Source organism: Halyomorpha halys, unplaced genomic scaffold, assembly GCF_000696795.3.
Source record: "Halyomorpha halys isolate HHAL.00 unplaced genomic scaffold, Hhal_1.1 Scaffold975.1, whole genome shotgun sequence".
NCBI lineage: Eukaryota > Metazoa > Arthropoda > Insecta > Hemiptera > Pentatomidae > Halyomorpha > Halyomorpha halys.
The window spans coordinates 175,773-195,669 of NW_027109741.1; the positions used below are offsets into that span (position 1 = coordinate 175,773).

Consider the following 19,897-nt stretch of genomic DNA (forward strand, 5'->3'; position numbering starts at 1 on the left):
CTGATACTTTCCATTAAATTATTGTGTGGTCACATCAATTATCTATTGCATTATCGTTTCCGAATGATTAAATTTTCGATTTATGATGATTACATTTTTAAAATTCACAGTAAATTAAGTACCTTAAATTAAGGCTATATTTATTTACTTAGAAAGAAAGAAAAACGAAAGTTATATGGTATCATTGAATATTGGTGCTTTCTTCGTTTTTAAATTTTTTTAAACTCCGGAATGCTGATACTTTACATTAAATTATTGTGTGGTCACATCAATGTCCATTCAATAATTTATAATATAATACATTTTATAACTTTATGAGAATTCCGAGAATCCTTACAGGTCCCGATGCCTGTCATTATGACAAAAAAAAATTCTGCAATCTACTTGTAATTGATAATAATGTATGCAGGTATATACAAAATCGTATTTCATTTATAAGAATTACATCTATACTATTCATAAAATAAATCATTCGAAATCATTGTTGGTAAACCAGCTTTAATTAATTTTATTTTTTATAGGTGATTGTGCATGGGTTAACGAAATGTCAGGGCTACAGGACAACCCATCCTACCAAGTGGATTTTAAATCTGGTCTCTCTGGCGATTTGAGCTTTTGGCAGAAACTGCACAATGTCTATGCTACTGCTTTTACGATCATCAGTAATTATTTCTTTTTGCATTATACACAGCAGTCTTTGATGGATTTGTATTTCAACTACACTGGATGGGAAAGTCGACCTTCCATCGGCATTCTTGCCAAAAACAGGAGTTTGATCCTCACTAATTTCGATCACGTGTTCGCATACCCTTACCCAATGGCTCCACACCGCAAAGACATTGGTGGCATAAACATTAAACCCCCGAAACCACTTCCAGAGGTAATCAATATTTTCTTCGTTTTCCATTTTGTTTATCATCGAATGTCCTAAAGAAACACGACCTCATATTTAATGAAAGAAAATATTTTATTTTATTTCATCATAAGGTAGTAAATAAAATTTAACTATAAAATAAATGATTATTTGGTATCTAATACGAAAATACAGTATGGATATTGTACCATCAGGATCGAATCAATGAAAGCTATGTTTAATATCTAGAATCTATAAACAAACAATTACGCGACTTGCATACAATTGTATCATTAAATTCTGGAGTTATAAATAATTATTTATCTATATAATAGTTTTTTATTATTTATTTATTTAATACTAAATTGGCCCGGAAGGCCTTACTGGTTGATATAACTGTTATTTTTTATTTTATTTTAATATAAGAATGTTTTTTCAAGAACATCTACTGTGTCATGTTTTATCAATATATACAATTTTCCTCACTGCTATTGATATTATATTATTGCACCTTTTAATTTTTAATTAATTAATTTATTTTGACAGGATTTACAAAAATATATTGATGAAAGTGAACATGGTCTGATTTACATGTCAATGGGATCTCATATAGACCCTACACATTTCAAAGATCAGATAAAGGCCTTCCTCGAGGTATTCAGTGAGCTACCCCAAAGAATACTTTTGAAATATGACCCCGAAAAAGCAGGCGAGATCCCACCTAACGTAAAAGTATCAAAGTGGCTTCCTCAACAGGATATCCTAGGTAAGAAAATTTTAATTGTTTTGTTCATATATCTTAATAATCTGTGTTTTTAAAAACTTTATTACAATTTCTTAACTAGAGGTCAATTGCAGCTAATAACATATTACCTTTATTCCTCAGAATTTTAAATTTCATCCTGATCCTATATGATAATCTCTATTCTATCCATTTCTATAATATTTAAAAAGGTTTAAAAAGCTAAAATCCCTAGACTCTTTGCAATAATGTTATTGGAGTTCTGAGATTAGCTATTTGAAGTCATAATTGTATTCACTTCAACTAAACATCAATCTTCCTAGGCTTTTAATTCCAATGATACGACTAATAGAGAAGGTTCTGAAATGAGAATACCTAGGTTCTGAGATGAGAATACCTAGGTTCTGAAATGTAAAGGACAAACGCTTAATTAAGAATAATTACGTTGCGAAAATGGTAAAAATTTGTTGCTTTCTCTATGCACAGGTATAACTCGGAATCCAATTTCTCATCATTTACAATTTTTACTCTAAAATTTCGGTATTTCCCTGTTCCCTAGAACCACTATAAAATACCACCATGTACTTAGGTTTGGTATGTTGATTATCATTCCTTTTCTTCTTCAAGCTTCATCCCACACTTACTTCTTGCAAGGCTCATCTGTTCTTTGCTGTTATGAAAATTTCATCGGCATCGGTATTTTATTTTCGGACGCCTTAGTTTATCTTACCATATTATTATGTGTTTGTATATTACAAACAGTAATATGCTGTCTTCTTGCTTTACTCCTGTTTCTATTTCAGCACTCTGATTTTTTACCATTCATTGGGACTTTCCCATATACTTGTCGATATAGGCTGAGGATTGCCCGAGTCGAGTTAATAAGAGCTCCTTCATCCTCTAATGGGTTTTTAAGTTCTCAAATAAAATTTCCATGGGTTCTAGGAAGGAGAAATGAATGTTTCTACCTCTTTTAATAAACTTATCTATTATACAGTGAAGTGTGAAAATATTGCCACATATTAGTCGGCCAGGCCAGAATGCTACTTGTTATTCCTGAAGGTCATGCTCCACTATTTAGCTTCTTCTTCTTTCTAGTATTCTAGAGTACAACTTCATAGTTACGGATGGCAGGAAAATATACCTATAAATTCCACTCTCCACTGTAGAACCTTTGTAGTAGATTAGAAAGATGATGTTATTTTTTCTATACGGTGAGGATCTCCTTCTTTGCAAACGCCTCGTTGAAAATGTTCAGGCACCACCTTCATACGTGGTATACGCCATATTTCAACTGTTTTATAACATAACTAGCTTCATTGTTGTTTTTTGGACTTCACTATGTTCTTTTTCAGCTCCCAATTATGGATAAGATCATACTCCTCAACAAACTATCCTACGAGAAATGTTTCTGGTTTAGATTTCGTCCAACCAGATACTTATTACTAAAACAATATATCGTAATATCCACATGAGTTAAATTGAGATACATATATAAACTCATAAAACATAAGAAATGAGTTTGTACGTGAGCTAAGTTCTAGATAAAATTGATTTATTATTATAATTTTTAAGCACAGGCATTTAAAATAAACTTAACTAACTCACAACTAACAACAAGACAACTGATAAGCCCGTCATCGGACATCCGGTGTAAGGCCATTTTTACTCATTTATGTCTGTCATATTTCCTTTCCTCAGACCCCCCCTTAAAATGTATCAAATGCAATAGAAGAGATTAGTTTCATCAATTCCTAGAACCCCCAACCTCCCAATACCAAAGTCCCACATCCCTGGGCTTAACAAAATAAATTAAACCAATTAAGACTCAAGAAAAACTTAAGACAACTTAAGAAAAAATTACATATTACGTAAAAATACATTTCAATTGGTAATAAAACATGATGGACTTATTTGCTTATTTCCTTTATAAGTAAGATATTATACTACTAATAAGCATAGAAGGAAAAAAAACCTCTATACTGTGTGTTCCAGGAATCACTGTCGATGTAATATAAAAATTAATAAATCGTTGTTTCGTCAAGATCAGGTACAATAAATGTTTATAACCAAAATAAATAACGTATGTTATTTATGATCTTTTAGCTTCTCGCAAAAATAAATAATATATTATACCACAATGAAACAATTCGTTTCAATTATGTAAAGTTCAAAAGGGATGAAAATTATTTACGATAATTGACAATTTTAATTTGGGTTTTTACAGAAATCCTACTTTCAAACAATAATATAATTATAAATGGTTTCATTAATGATGCACAATTTTTAATTTTTTTTTTATATTTGATGAGAAGTGTTGCAGGTTACAAATGTTAAATAGAAAAAAGATATGTTAAAGATTCTTTATTTAGAAATAAAAATACTTATACTTATCACATATTTTCTAGCACATAAGAAATGCGTTCTTTTTATAACACATGGTGGCTTATTAAGCTTATCTGAAGCTATATACAATGGTGTCCCACTTATCGGGATCCCAATTTTCGCTGACCAACCCAAAAACATGGCAATGATGGAGTCACAAGGAATCGGAAGGATGCTAAAAATGAAAAATATAACTCGTGATACGATCTCATGGACTATCCGTGAAGTCCTCTCAAACAACAGGTGAGATTTTCAATTACAGTATTTTTTTTTTTTAGTAGTTATTTTTATTTATTGATAGATATTACAATCTGTCACACAGTTGTGGGCGATAGGTAATAGTGATGAATGATAGTAAAATAAAAAAAAAATAAATAAAAATAAAAAAAACTCTCTTAAAATATATACAAACCGAAGAATAAACAAAATGAACATAATCAAACTATCTGTATTAAAAAATGAGTCGATGCTACTACGGACTAAATAAAGGGAACAAGGCGTCCAGACAGGATGGAATACCGTACGTACTTTTGAAGATGCTTCACAGGAAGGGCAATACCTTCTTGTTGAACATCATTAACTCGTGCCTGCGGATAGAGCATATGTGAAAGATTATAGCAACAGCCTTCATCTTTCTGGACTGCAGCCGAGCCCTTGAGAGTATATCGTACCCACTCCTAATTCGTTGACTGGAGAAATACAAGTTTCCTGCCACTCTATGCTGAATGATTGAAAGCTATCTCAGAGGAGGATCATTCGTCGCACGAGTCGGTGGGGACTATTCCATTCCAGTCCCTATTAAATGCGGAGTGCCTCAATGCTCAGTACTGGGGTCCATCCTATTTGTAGTCTTCATGGCAACTGTCGTCGTGTTGGAGCACAAGGAAGTAGTGGTAGCAGCCTATACGGGAGACATTGGTATCTACGTTACCAGCGTCTTGTCGGGCTCTTGAACTAGCCCAAACAGCATCTGCACCATCATGGGGTATAGCCATTCGAGTAAACCTGGTGAAGACAGACGCTATTGTAGTATCTTATCAAAAAGGGGAAAAGACTTAACGGTGGAAGATGAAGTCAGGGGCGTATCAAACTCCATAATTTATCTTGGCATGACACAAGATAGGCACCTAACCTTCTCCAATCACGTCAGAGAAAGGCTGAAGATTACCAAACAGAAATCACATAATTGCACCTGCTCACGTCACCACAGCTGTCTCTCCGACTGAACCTGCAGATATATAAGGCTATAATTCGTCTACCGCTGCTCTATGATGCACCTCTACTGCGGCATCTGTTCAAAACGACCTTACGAAAACTCCAGAACTTCATCCTTCCGCGGATCGTCTGAGGCCCCACATTGCAACAGTTCCATCCACCAAGAACTTCAGCTTTCCTCTGTTCCGGAGTTCATAGGCGGACGGCGCATCATGTTCTTTGATGGTCTGGGCAAACCCACTCTTCTGGGAGATTGCCACTCCATCAAGACCTGGGAGGTGGCAAGACATTGTTCCCTTTGCGAAGTGCTTGCCGAGGGAAAGAGTTCAATCTCAATCTAAATCCAACTATTCATTACTTGTAGAGAGGTCCCTTCCCACACGTGACAACGCAGACGGCGGAGTAAGCGCCATAGGGCTTCCCTGCGCACTATAAATAAATGCTTCTAGCACACAGCGGAACCTATCTACCCACAACCTACCTCAAAATGCCCTTCAGGCAAAGAAAGGACATTTATGTTTATTATGTATACATATTCCTATTATTATATTAGGTATTTGTTTTGTTTGAAATAATAAAATTAATAGAAGGATGATAACAAAAAATTGAAAATTAATATAGTATAAAAATTACTATTTCTCAAAACATAAAAAAGGAACTTATTTATTAATGTTACTGTTATGAATTTTTTCAGGTATAGAGATGAAATTCTGAGAAGATCAAAGATACTCAAAGACAGGAGGAATTCCCCCGTAGAAGAAGCTGTTTACTGGATCGAACACACCCTCAAATATCCATTCTCACTAACTCCTAAATCAACGAATCTCTCAGCCATTGAGTTCCATTTGATAGATGTGAAGATCTTTATAACATTAGTATTAATCCTAGTATTATATATGCTTTACTCTGGTTTCACGATTGCAAAAAAGATTGTACTTAGGGCAATCAGAAAACCTAAACAAAAAATTAATTAAAAAGAAATAAAAAGATATTTAATAATATTAATTTTTTATTTCCTTTCATCTCTTCTGATCAAATGTAGATCTAGACTCAATCTATTAATTTTAGGTAATACCGTAGATCAATATTCATCTTTATTGTAGTATAGTAATAGTTACCATATCACCTAGGAAAAAAAAAATACTTTTAGTGGAAAAAATAAAAATCATTAGATACCTTTTCGTTTTAAGTATATCATCCTGCTGTTTCAGAAAAAAATATTTTAGCTAATAGTTTTTAATAAAAAATAATAACGTTATAATTTATAAATTATATATATTTTCCAAAAAACTGAAAAAAACATAATAATATCTGAATTTTTTACAACTAATATGAATAATTAAATTATTGTACAAAATAAATTACCTTTATCAAACACAATTTCAAATAAGAAGGTATATTTAAAAATAATACGAGTCAAATAATCATTTTTATTGAAACACATTTGTTTTTAATTACAATGTAAAAATAAAAATATATTTTACCTTATGTATAGGCGATGATTATGTTGTACGAATTTTGAGAAAGCAATTTTTAAGATTTAATAGATTCTAAAGGTGTTGTAGTTTAATGAAACTTGATTAAGGTTTCCAACATAAATAGTTAGGAAGAAAATAAAACTTTATATGCAAAAAAAAATATTTTATAATTGTTAACATTTATTTGAAAAGTAAAATGTATGTATATATATATATATATATATATATATAAGATTAATCGCATCTGTACTAGTAAACGCCATATTGAAATTTTTACCCTTAATAAAAAATGTTTTGTCCAGTCCCCTATAGAAATTCGTCCACTTCTGGTTTATTAAATGTTAGAATGAATGAATTCAATCCATCTCCTGTAACATTATTGATGCTCATTTCAAGTAAAATGGACTGGTCTAAGGCGTATTAGACTGAAAAAAAATTATATCTAAAAATAAAATAAAATATATTTATGATATAATCATATTTGTAAAAATATAAAATGAGACTCATGTTAGTTCAGATACAATAGGAAAAGAATTGTCTTCATTTAATAACATAAAACTAAATTATACGGAAAAAAAAATATATATATATATTTTTTTTTTCTTACCACTTAGACACATAATAATACTTTTTTTGTAGATATACAAAAATCGATAATTACAGGAAACACGCTACAATCAAATCAGAGAAACTAATCACCGCTATTAATTGTAATTCCGACAATAAATCACCTTAACGTGATATGAAACAAATCGAATATTAGAGATATATCTCCGTTAAAGAACTTTAAGTTTATAAAATTTTATCAAAATTTAAAGTCGTTTTGGCGCTATTTTTCGCGGTGCATTGCGAAGTATCGTACACTAAAACCGAATAAAATATACATGTATATATTAAAAAAGTCATATATCTGTTCAAAAGATAATTGTAGTACATTAAAATAGACTAAGATGCTGATGACTTTAAAACGAAGAGATTAAATGAAAAATAAAAGTTGAAAATGTGATCTGAATACAATACTTCTTATGGGAAGATTGCTGATTGGGGGATGGCAGTTGAGTACGTCACATAATAATGAAAATAATTTTAAAGTAAACAATGTAAAAAAAAAAAATTAGGTAAAAACTAAATGATAATATACATAATAGAAGAAATATTTGCAAAAATATAAAATGAAGAAAAAGAATATTAAAAATATTCAACAATATTAAATAATTAAAAAAAAATCTGATAGCATATGGTCAGAATATTTTTTTTTAATATCTGTATTGAAAAAAAAAATATTCTGACCATATATATTTTTTTTTAATATCTGTATTGAAAAAAAAATATTCTGACCATATATATATTTTTTTAAATATCTGTATTGAAATTTACAACTGTATATTACATAACACATTTAGAAAATATGATCTTAGTTAAAATGGAGTGTTACAGGCATGTAGAGCAACTATCCATTGGTAGCACGTTAATGTCATTTTACATTAGCTGGTCTCGTGGCCATATGCTTTTCAGGCGCCTCGACGGATTGTCAGGAATGGGGGAGGATGCAAGGTTAGAACCTAGGGGGTTTGAGTTGTAGAAGTAAGGAGCATTGAAGATTTTACGAAGGATTTTGTACGAATTGAATACGAGAGGAATTCGAAGGTTTAGTGGTACTCCAAAGCTCAACTATATATGTCCACATTGGCTTTATTACTGTCATGTAAACCAATCTTTTGTAATGTGTTGGAAGTTTAGACCGTTTGTGTAGTAAATGCTGTAATAGTCGTAATTGACGTGCAGTATCCTGTCTTTTCAGTCTCATGTGAGGATTCCAGGTTAATCGTTTGTCCAAATGTAGTCGAAGGTAGTGGATCTGTTTGACAGGGGTAAGAGTAACATTATTAGATGATGCTGTAGGACAGTTGGTAGGTTTACGACGAAGGGTAAAGGTGATTTGATGGGATTTGTTGGAATTGATCTTAATCCTCCAATCACGACACCATTCTTCGAGGGCTGTGATATGGGATTGGAGAGTTTGGAATACAATTAATCGGTTATTATCAACTGCGAGCACACATGAGTCATCGGTATACGTGATGAGGATAGTGGAAGGATCGGTTGGAATGTCAGCTGTATAGTCGGGATGGCACCAATGATACTACCTTGATCACCGAGACTACGTCCACCACACGATGACACTGCTGGATAGTAGAGTGGGATGTTCGAAATCCAAACTGGTGATCAGAATAATTTGAGTAGCTTAATTGCAAACGCGGTTAGGTCCACTCGCCAACATTTTTCAATAAATCTCCAGCAACAGTAAAAATAAAAACTACTAGACACTTCCTTTTTTTTTTTTTTTTTTTTTTTTTTTTTAATGAAGAGCAACATTTATGAACGCATCTGTAACATTATTCTAAAAGTACAGAAAAAGAATGAAAATAACGATTGATTTAATAAAATATTTTTCATTCTTTCTGGCGATTTTCATAAATCCCATTTTAAGATTAAATATATTATTACTTTAATAGGAATCGTCCTTAATTGCTAACAATAAATACGTCCAATACTCTGATGTAAACATTACTGCTATGAACAATTAATGTGCTTGAAGTTAATGTAATTGTGATTTTCTAGGATCGGAATTTCAAGAATAAAGAATTAAAGAAAAAATACGGGTAAAACGATGAATATGGAATGAATAAAACACGAAAGAGATTATAAATAACTATATGTACACCTATACAAGATAGCAATACGACATAGTAATTGAATTTACATAATATACATAAAGGAAACTGATTCAGATTGGTGACCAGTGTGTGCCGGACCTTGATCTAAGCTATTCTAGACTGTAAGTTAAACATTGAATTCCTGTTCCTTTTTTCTATCTTTATTACAACGTTGCTGAGTTGTAGTTTCAGGATACCATGTATTTTTTTAACAGAATCCATTAGTTAATGCGATTATAAAAGGCTATTTGTATTATAAAAAGCTTTTTACCACATAAATTTATTAAGTATTGGAGGAACTCATAACGAGCGGATAACTTCTATTATTATCAATGAATAATAAAATAATTTTATTGTTCTTTGTGCAACAATATTAATCATTGTTTTATATTCAATAATCATTTAAAATTATAAATGTATTTACATTTTACATTACATTACATACGAACAAATGTACCAACATGTACTTATGATTTTGTTAACTTCAATGTTAATCATCATAAAGCAATCATTTTGGTGTATTATTTTATATAAAATATATTCAGGATTCGAGTTGAATAAATGTTCTAATACAAATGTTTCTTTTTATATTAGTAATTCGTTTTGTTCTTTATTGTTGGTTATTAAATAAAAATATCAAAGCTTATTTTTATTTATTAGATTATTTATACTCTAAAAAACTAATGTTTTTTAAAAATTTTAAATAATTCGAAGTAATTATTTCTTGAATCAATTATAAATTATTAGAAACCATCTGAAAATGTTTTAATTTAACAAACAATCATAAAGAACTACAAGTTTAAAAAATTATTATTAAAAATAAATGGAAATTGAATCCAGATGTTTTTGAACTCCCCAGACCGTTAAAACTCTAAAAATAGAACTTGATGGGAGTCCGTCTGTCTTTCTTTTTTTTTAAGTTCAGTCGGCTCACGTCTGTGTTTCTGATCAGTCCAATCCTATATAAGTATACCGATACCTGAAGAGACTTTTAAATTATCTGCTTCAGTCGTCACAATTTATTCATATTTAAATTGAATAATTTTGTTATCAATATTGAAATACTGAATTTTTTTTATTTGATGCAGTACAATTTGTAAAATTTGTTTTAGAAGAAATTCCGTGGTAAAAGACCTATGACCTATATGAATATTTATATCTAAACAATTCTCCAAGTATGCAAAGAAGATTTTAAGAATAACCTCATTATTACAAATAGCTGTTATCAATCTTTATATATGATTAGTAATTGTTTTATTTATTTGTGTGACCGCCTATTTAGTTTATATAATTTTTATTTTACACGGTACCTGGTAAAAACATTTTTTTTTAAAGAAAATGAATGTATACTTTATTTTTTATTTTTTTATTATTAAAGCTGGAAAATATTTTTTTTAAATATGATGACAAACGGTTTTTAAATTGTAAAATGTAATAAAAATATAAAATACTTTCATTAACTGTTGCTTGAATTTTACTATGCAAAATAATATTTTATTACATTGACAATGAATTAAAATTATCATAGTAAAATGTTTTGTTTAGTAAAGCACTACGCAAAACGGGGACGAACACTGGGTGACGGCGATTAGACATAGGGAATGTTATGTGTTTCTATTTAGACACCCAACTATATTCTATAAGTTCATTCATTTAACTATCAATTGTCATTGGAGAATTTTCCATATGGTCAATAAAAGGTAAAGTGTAAAGAATAAATATTTGATTTATTTTTCAGGATGTATTTTGAAACCGAAATTAAAAAAAAGATAAGTGAACACCTTCAAAAATCTGTTTGCAGATGAATTTCGACCAAAAAAAAAAAAGAAGGAATGCACACTCAAAAGGCACTCATCACTGCATGGGGCCCAAGGTTACGTATAAACTGGTGGGGATTGCCAGTCAGCTATTGGATCTCTTAGTAAACGGAGTGATGTTCCTAGCTTCCACAGTTTATTACAAAACGAATCTAGACGTGAGTTAACAAAATACAGTTTTTTAATACAATTAACATTAATTTTACTACCCATGAAACTAAATCAATTACCACGATTTAAAAAAATATCAGACAATATTAGTGAAATAACCACACTATTGTATATACACCAATGTGGGAATATTTTATGTACTTAAATAAAGTTCTTAACTTAATTCAGAATGGGACAAATAAAATTAAAATTACAAGCAATGATAATTGGTGTTTGTAATTATTTGTTAAACACGTGTAATTGCAATTATAGTCTGTGATTACAATTATCAGATGAGGAAAAGTAAGCGCAATTATCCCTTACAATAAAATTTAGTAATTAAATTATAATTAATGTTGTGCATTGACAATAGTAATCGTTTTATGGCTTGTAATACATGGGTGTGCCATTTCTTACATTACGGAATTTGATACTTTTATATTCAATATTTTATAATGTGAAATAAACAATAAAAATGATATATTTAATTTGTTGTTAGGTAACAAAGTAAAACCTAAAAATGTTTACGGTAACGTCAGAATCATTTCTAAAAAAAATTATGAATTTTACTCATAGTACTGTATTAAAAATTCTTATATATTTATAATAAATACCATTCTGCTATAATAATTATAGCCGTTTATGGTTTTCTTGTTTTGTTTTGATTGGAAGACTATTTTTTTATATATTTATGATGCAATAACAGCCTATATTTATCACTTTCGTTACAAAAAGAATACAGATAGTGAGTTTATAAAACAGAATTGAATTTAAAATGTAAATAATTACAATTATAACATAGGTTTCGAAAATTTAAATGTAAATAAGTTTTGTTACTGGACTTAAACCATATGCTTGTATTATTATTTATATGTGTTACCATATACACGCTAATAGACAAATCCTACTCATGGTTTTATCAAAGTGTTTAAAATAAATTCTTATTGTTTTATTTTATAATTTTTCAAGACAGGTTAATATTGTGAAATTGTGAAACGGTGCAAAACAAAACTTATCATGTTGTTCATTTTCTGAGGGCATTATACTGACTACTCAAAATGTCCGAATTATTTTATTTAACAGTTAATTTATAGATTTATACACACACATGTTGGTTTATTCGTCGTTATCATTTATTTGATGCAACAAATATTTTTAAACACATACTTTACATTGTTAACACCACTAGGTGCTATCTTCCTCATTCCAACTCATACCATGTCAGAATAGAACATCTCATTTCTTGGTTGTAAATTACATTTACAGGTGCAAATAAAAAAAAATGAAAGATAAAAAAATATTACACTAATTTGAACGTTTTGATATCATTAAAACATCGCATTAAAATCATGCATTTAGGTTTTCTTTGTCTATAGTTAATTTTAAAAAGATTATGCCAGTTCAGCCAGTTTCCTGGCTTCCTTTTCAGTGATACCTATTCAGCAATTTAATGAACAAAAGATTCGTGATCGTTTATAGGAATTTTTGCATTATTCTTATCTATTTATTTTATCTTTTTTTTTCGTTCGATTATAACACTGTATAAAGTTAGGGATGTCTTTTGTACGAGTAAATAAAATATAGGAATTGTTTGTAATAGGACAGATAATGCACTTTTTACTTGTGGTTGCTATCATCTACATATATATATATATGTACATCTTTTTTATTGGTTTCTCATAATTTTGCATAAGTTTAAAAGGCATAGAAGGCACATAGTTTCTTTCCAAGAACACTCAGCTGTAATTAACAGACTGTCAAGTACAGACTGACAAAAAACTATCATTTGCATTGGCGTACAAAATAACACCAATATCAATTATAAGATTATATAAAAAAATAAGAACACACGTTAAAGTCTAACAGTTTTTTAATTAAAATTATAAAAAAAGTAATTATTAGCTATCCTGAAATTGTAAGAATTATACAAAATAAAATATATTTTAATTCCTATCTCTCAATTTGTTTATTTTTCTCCAACTTTTCGGCCCTCAGAGGATCGTCAAAGAAACTTGACATTTTCAGATTTTTCATTTATATTTTTTTAGTCATTACAATAAGACTATACTTCTACTATTGATTATATATAGACTATCACACTCTATTATTGATTTGTCCAATTGTAAATAGAGTACTATGCCTAAGTCAATTAATTATAAAAGAAGTATATTTATCAATTAATATCACACTAATTTCCAAATTATATATATATATATATATATATTGTTTTAGTATTCCAGTAATGACGAAAGGAAACGTATCTTTACTTCTACTCCTAGCCCTGGCAGCTTATGCAGAGTCAGCCAGAATGCTTGCTTTTTTCCCAATGCCAGCTAGGTCTCATCACTTCGTCTTTAGGCCCATCCTCGAGGAACTGGCAAAGAGAGGACACGAGATCGTCTATGTAACAGGGTTCCAATACGATAAAGAACCGAAAGGCATTACGCAAATCCCTCTACCTGCTCCAAAACCTTGTGAGTATAAGATACTACTCGTATAAATCAGGAAAGATCTAATAATAAAACTACAATTCAAGAATGTAAAGTATTTATAAATTATCAATAACTTTATTTAGTATTCTCCTCAATCTCTGTATAATTTATCTATTTATAAACTTAATGTTGAGATTAAGAGGAGTCTCATGTATGTGCAATCAAACAAGTCTCATGTGCAATCAAACAATTTTTAAATATCTTACAACCTTATTTTATTTTACAATATACAAATATTGTTCCATCTATTGTTCCCTAGTCATGAAGGAATAACATGTAATATACTGGTAGAAACTAGAGGCACGAGAAACCATCGTGCTGCCAGTATACAATATCAATAATGCATTGTATGGTTTAAATACAGAAATATCTATTCAAAGGCACTCTAATTTTGGCTATGTGTGCTTCAAGAAAATCATCTTCATGCATGGCACTGAATGTGGGGGATTTTGAATTGCGTCTGCCTGAGCGACGTCACCTCCTGTTTATGGGAGGCTATTATTTTTTCTTTTTAGTGGTATTTCCATGTATGCTAGAAATAAATCATCTTCAAATAATACAATACTTTATTTATTGTAACTGATTCGAGTTGGCATACAAATGCGAAGTAATTGCTAATGGAGGATATTCAGTGCATGTATGATTCAAATTTTCCTTTTCCACAGCTCTTGGAAAATTAGTAGCAATACTATTGCGCAATAGACAACATGGCTCAATGAGGCTATTGTGGCTAAGGGAGATGTGGCTTCACCTTAGTAACCTCGTGTCTTCATCGACACATGTTCGATTCGAATTGATTTCGAACCTTCCATTCTGGTTAGAATAGGTTGGTCACCTCTGTTATTAAGTCATGCAGAGGAAATGTCTGACATAAATGTGCAGGAATTGTAGATATTGTAAGAGATAGTGTGAATTACGGTTCAGAAGGGAAAACACTGGCAAATAAACTATTAATATTACTTTCATTCTGTTTTATCACCCTCAAAACATTCACCTATTTAGAATTATATCGAGTAGTCAATTCCCGCCTTTTTTATTTTTTTACCCTCCAATTATACTTTAACAAATATAATACTTACATTCAACATAAATATGTGTATTGAAAATATACATATTGGAATTATGTTCAGTTATACATATTATATCGCCATTTTCGAACCTTCTTGGTGGCCTTCTTCATCTTACTCTTATAACGTTCAATATTAAACAGCGTTATTTAGATGATGCACGAGGAAGAGGTTAATCTTTCTCTAGGAGTGAAAGACTAACCTCCTTAATCCCAGAATTCAACCTGTATAGATCTCAACATCAAAATATTTTGTAATAACGAATAAAACAGTGTCTGAAAAATAAAAAATTAATTTAATCGAGCAGTATGGTATAAAATTTGTAATTGGCGTGATCAAATTAGGTCTTTAAACGCCAACGTCCGACCTACCGAAGCACTTTTTCGATTGCTTTGGCATTATTCACGCATTCTTATAGGACTCAAATTGGATCTCGTTAAATACATTATAAATTAGGCATTTTTACTACTGTAATACTCTAGGAGTTATTACCGATTAAGCTAAAAGCTTGAAAATTCTGCCAGATGAGGCCTGCGTACCCCTCGGGACCAGTAAACGTTTTACCTACCATCCTGTTTTCAAACTATTTCACTTAAGAATCCATTGACAGATTAGTTTACACTTATTCCTAAAAATAGCATATCTCTTTTTATTAGATTAATAGGTGTGACATAATATATAAAAAATTAACATATAGTATATACTTAACTTATCAATATAATTTCCAGATATCAGCGAAATGATGAAAAATGTTGATATATTATTTTTTTTTAACAAATTGCAATTTTGTTTGTTTGTTAGTTTTGAAAGGGCGTTTAACAGCCTGGTCATCAACGCCTGTTGGTTGTTGGCTCTCCTGTTATGAGGTGGATGTGTGTCAATCGGGTATGTCCTATTCTGCGTCGGGTAATCACTACTTCTTCACGGCGTCTACTTCGGGTTGATGTAATCTAGGACTTCACAACTTTCTTTATAGGTTTCAACTTACTGGGTGGACTTTCATTCCACATTGCCTGCCATCTTTTATTAATAGATTCCTTTAAAGGGCGAGCAAGTTCCTTTGCAGTTAAGATTGCTGCGGTTCTACCTGGGAGGACAAGCGCTTCTCTAGCAGCTTTTTCGGCCATTTCATTTCCCGTAATACCAACATGCCCGGGAGCCCAGATGAAGTAGACTGATTTATCTATTTGTTTTAGCATTATTAAGTATTCATGAATTCGTTGAACAAGTGGGTGAACTGAATACATTATATCTAGTCCTTGAAGAGCGCTAATGGAGTCCGATATTATTACTTGGCAATATAGTAATAATATCGGACTCCATTAGCGCATTTAGTATATTTGTCATGCAGAAGTGAAGGGCGGGTGCTATGCCACTTAGTTCTGCGGTATATATATTAGAGAGATGATGCAGTTTTCTCTTATGGGTTGTGTTTGGTGTCACAAAGGCAGATCCTTTTGTGTTATCTGACTTCGAGTCAGTCGAATTGCAATTTTGTATGTGTCGCAACGGACACTTTAAATGCCTGATATCATGTTGCCCTCAATATTAAAAAAATATTTTTTGTTACATATCATTTCACACGGTTGGTCAACATACACTGTATACTGACATACAATAATTTCTCTTGTTTCAGCCAGTTCGGACAAGTTTTCATGGGTAGAATTCGGCGAAGCCAACGTACCCATTACTGTAATTGCACTTTACGAAATATTTCTGTCGCTGGCTCCCCTGCACCTGGGCAATCCTAGGATCCAAGAGCTGATACACTCAAACGAGAAATTTGATGCGGTTTTGGTGGAATCTTACTTCGTGCAAGAATACCTCTCAGCGTTTCTGCACAAATTTGGAGCAGTAGGGATAGAAATAATGCCTCTAGGTAAGTAAATTTTGAAGAAAATTACATTAATTGTAAGATGAAATTATAAAAAATAATTACCAAATTAGTATACTACTTATATAATTGAAACCTGGTCAAAATGAAACTGATGATTTTTCTCCCTCAATTTTCCTTGAAACTATAAAATACTTTTATATATATTTATCTATTAACATTTATAACTGTAATTAAGAAATAAATCAAGGAAATGTAAGTTTCATTAAAATAGTATGATGCAGTCTTGTGGGGAAACTGTCCATTGATAGAACACCAATAACATTTCTAGGGTAGAACGTTTCTGGAGGAATTGAGGAGGAATCAATGTTAGAAACAAGTGGATTTGATTCTGACTAAATCGGCAACATTCAGATTCTTGTTAATGATTTTATTTGTAACAAAGTAAGGAGCATTAAGGATTTAACGAACGATTTTGGATTGTAAGGATTAGATACGAGAAAAATTCATTGTTTAGTGGAGCTCCAAAGCCCACATCCTTAATCCAAATAGGCCAAATAATGGTTATGTAAAAGAATCGTTTTTGATTAATCGGAATTTTAGACAATTTATTTAGTGTTGTAATGGTCTTAAACGACGAGCAGTGTCCTGTCTCGTATGATGATACCAAGTTGTCCTTTGTCCAGATGTAGTCCTAGGTCTGTTCGATCTGTTTGAAAAGGATAAAAGAGTATTATTAAAAAATTCTTACGATGAATAATAAAGATGACTTGATGGGATTTATTGTATTCGTTTTTAAGTTTCTAGTTTTGACACTATTTTTCAAGATTTGTATTATAGACACACAAGATGTGGGATTATAGATTTATAGGTCATTATTTAGTGATAGCACACATATGTTATCGCCATACGTAGTGATTATAGTGATAGGATGGATTGAGATGAAAACCTTGTAAATGATAGTGTTAATGGTACAATCCTGAGGTACATACAAACATTTAAATCAGAACAAAGAGCCACTACCTGAGCGCGCATAAGCCATTGGCATGCGTCAGCACATATTGATTACACATACTTTTAACAATAAGTGTAAGCTGATCAAGTATAGCACCTCTATAAGCTTCGAATTAAACCAAAATCCTACTTCTTTCCCGAAGGATAATTCTTGTTCTTAAAGATGCATACTGTTGTCTATTACATTAGGAAAAAGATGACGCCTCAACGTTTTGTAAAATAACGTGTGTTTGAACCGAAGAAGAACTCAACAAGAATGTTAACACAATAACACAACGAACCAATGCGTGACCTGCGCTTGATAGATATAGGTGAATGGAATAGGTGAAATGGAACGAATGAACTAAAAAAAAAAGAGAATTAAAGCTAATTTCAAGGTCTAGTGCGTTATAAGTGCCTACAATAATTAAGAATGGAAGAATTGAGTTGTGGTAGACCTTGAAATGTGTGAGCTTACAAATGTGTTGTATTTGCACATTTACTCATCCACGATTGATGTAAACGCAAGAGGAGAGGTGTTATCGAATCTCCGGTTGCAGTAATTTATTTACTTTCATTAATTAAATACAGTAATTTATCTAAAATTTGTCAAAAATAAATATATTTTATTTACAAAAGTAAGCTTTTGTTGTTCTACTACTTCCTGTTTTACTACTGTTTTTTATTATGATTATTATTTTAGTATATAAATCTGAACTTTAATTTGCAATAGGGGATTGTGCTTGGGTGAATGAACTCTCGGGGCTGCCTGATAACCCAGCTTACCAGTTAGACTACAAGTACGACCACACTAATGACCTCACTTTCTTTGAGAAACTCTACAACATCTACGTCACCACTACACTTACGTTATTCGGTTATTATTATCTTCACAAGCAACAGGCAGTTGCTGATACGTACATGAATTACACAGGCTGGGAGACAAGACCTCCCCTGTACAAGATGGTTTCCAACAGGAGTATCATCCTCACCAACTCCCATTTTGCGTTGGGCTATCCAGCTCCGGCGGCACCTCACAAGAAGGAGATCGGTGGAATCAACATCAGAAAGTCGAAACCCTTGCCGAAGGTTAGTATTATTAAAAGCTACCATTATAATATAGCATGATTATTATATATTATTGGGAAAGGGATTAGTGGAATTCAATTTTTAAAAGATTTAATAATACAATACGAAACTTGAAGCCTAAAGTAATTCTATCCTCAAGAGGTTAAAAGAAAATACTTGAAATTTCAAATAGATAAATAAACTGTTACAAGAACACACGTAGTTAGATACCACCTGTTAAGAAAATCTTTTGATAATTTTGAAGAAATTAGACCAAACAGTTCGAAAAACAGTTTAACAGTGACCACCTAAAATTAAAATTGCCTCCAGTAATTTCCTAGACTAACTAAAAAAAAATAAATAAATAAAAACTGATTATAAGGAGAAATATATAAATAGAATATAATTATACCCCTTTCTTCCCATCTTTATATCCATTGAGTCGCTCTGAATAGTTCCAATCTGTTGATCAATAGCCCGCCATTGAGGCAAGTCTTAGTAAAGTAATTTCAAGTGAAAACGTGGGAAACTGAGTCTGAGGTAGCTGTTTGGTTTAACAGTATATGAACTTGTAAATAGTTATAAAAAAAAAAAAAGTACCAAGTAATTACTGATGACTTCTTTCACTCTAAAAAGTTATTCTTGTAGGTTCAGATAATCCTTATCGAATTAAAAAAATCATCAAATCACACGAAATTTGCCTCTATTCTTTCCCCTAATAAACTATAAAAAAACTCATGATTCATATAGAAACATAAATAAAGTCTAAAACGCTCATAAATGTGAAATATAATAAAGTAGTGCCCTATTTTACAGAAAACTTCAAAATTTGAGTATATAATACTTTTTTTAGACTATAGACTACAATAGAATATGAAGGCAATAAACCGTGAAGATCCTTGACCGCGAGCTGTGGTCGCGAATAGAGTTGGGCAATAAGTTATCACAACTAAACTCGCCATGTCAAAGTAAAATTAAGTTGCCTTTTATATGAGAAACGACTCACTGAAATAGTCTCACAGGGTTTAAATAACGAATATTTAAAAAAATATTCCTTAAAAGTTATTTTAATTTTGTTTATTAAAA

At 31.1% G+C, this 19,897-nt stretch overlaps 1 protein-coding gene across 1 annotated transcript in view; it reads left to right on the top strand.

Moving 5' to 3' along the window:
* LOC106687512 (uncharacterized) overlaps positions 1–19,897 on the top strand; it is a 37,534-nt gene that overhangs the window by 11,876 nt on the left and 5,761 nt on the right. The window contains exons 4-10 of the mRNA XM_067047918.1: positions 522–880; positions 1,400–1,619; positions 4,004–4,223; positions 5,890–6,168; positions 13,590–13,831; positions 16,553–16,795; positions 18,477–18,832. Of these exons, the coding sequence (XP_066904019.1) occupies positions 522–880; positions 1,400–1,619; positions 4,004–4,223; positions 5,890–6,168; positions 13,590–13,831; positions 16,553–16,795; positions 18,477–18,832 (1,919 nt within the window). The remainder of the gene's footprint in view (positions 1–521; positions 881–1,399; positions 1,620–4,003; positions 4,224–5,889; positions 6,169–13,589; positions 13,832–16,552; positions 16,796–18,476; positions 18,833–19,897) is intronic.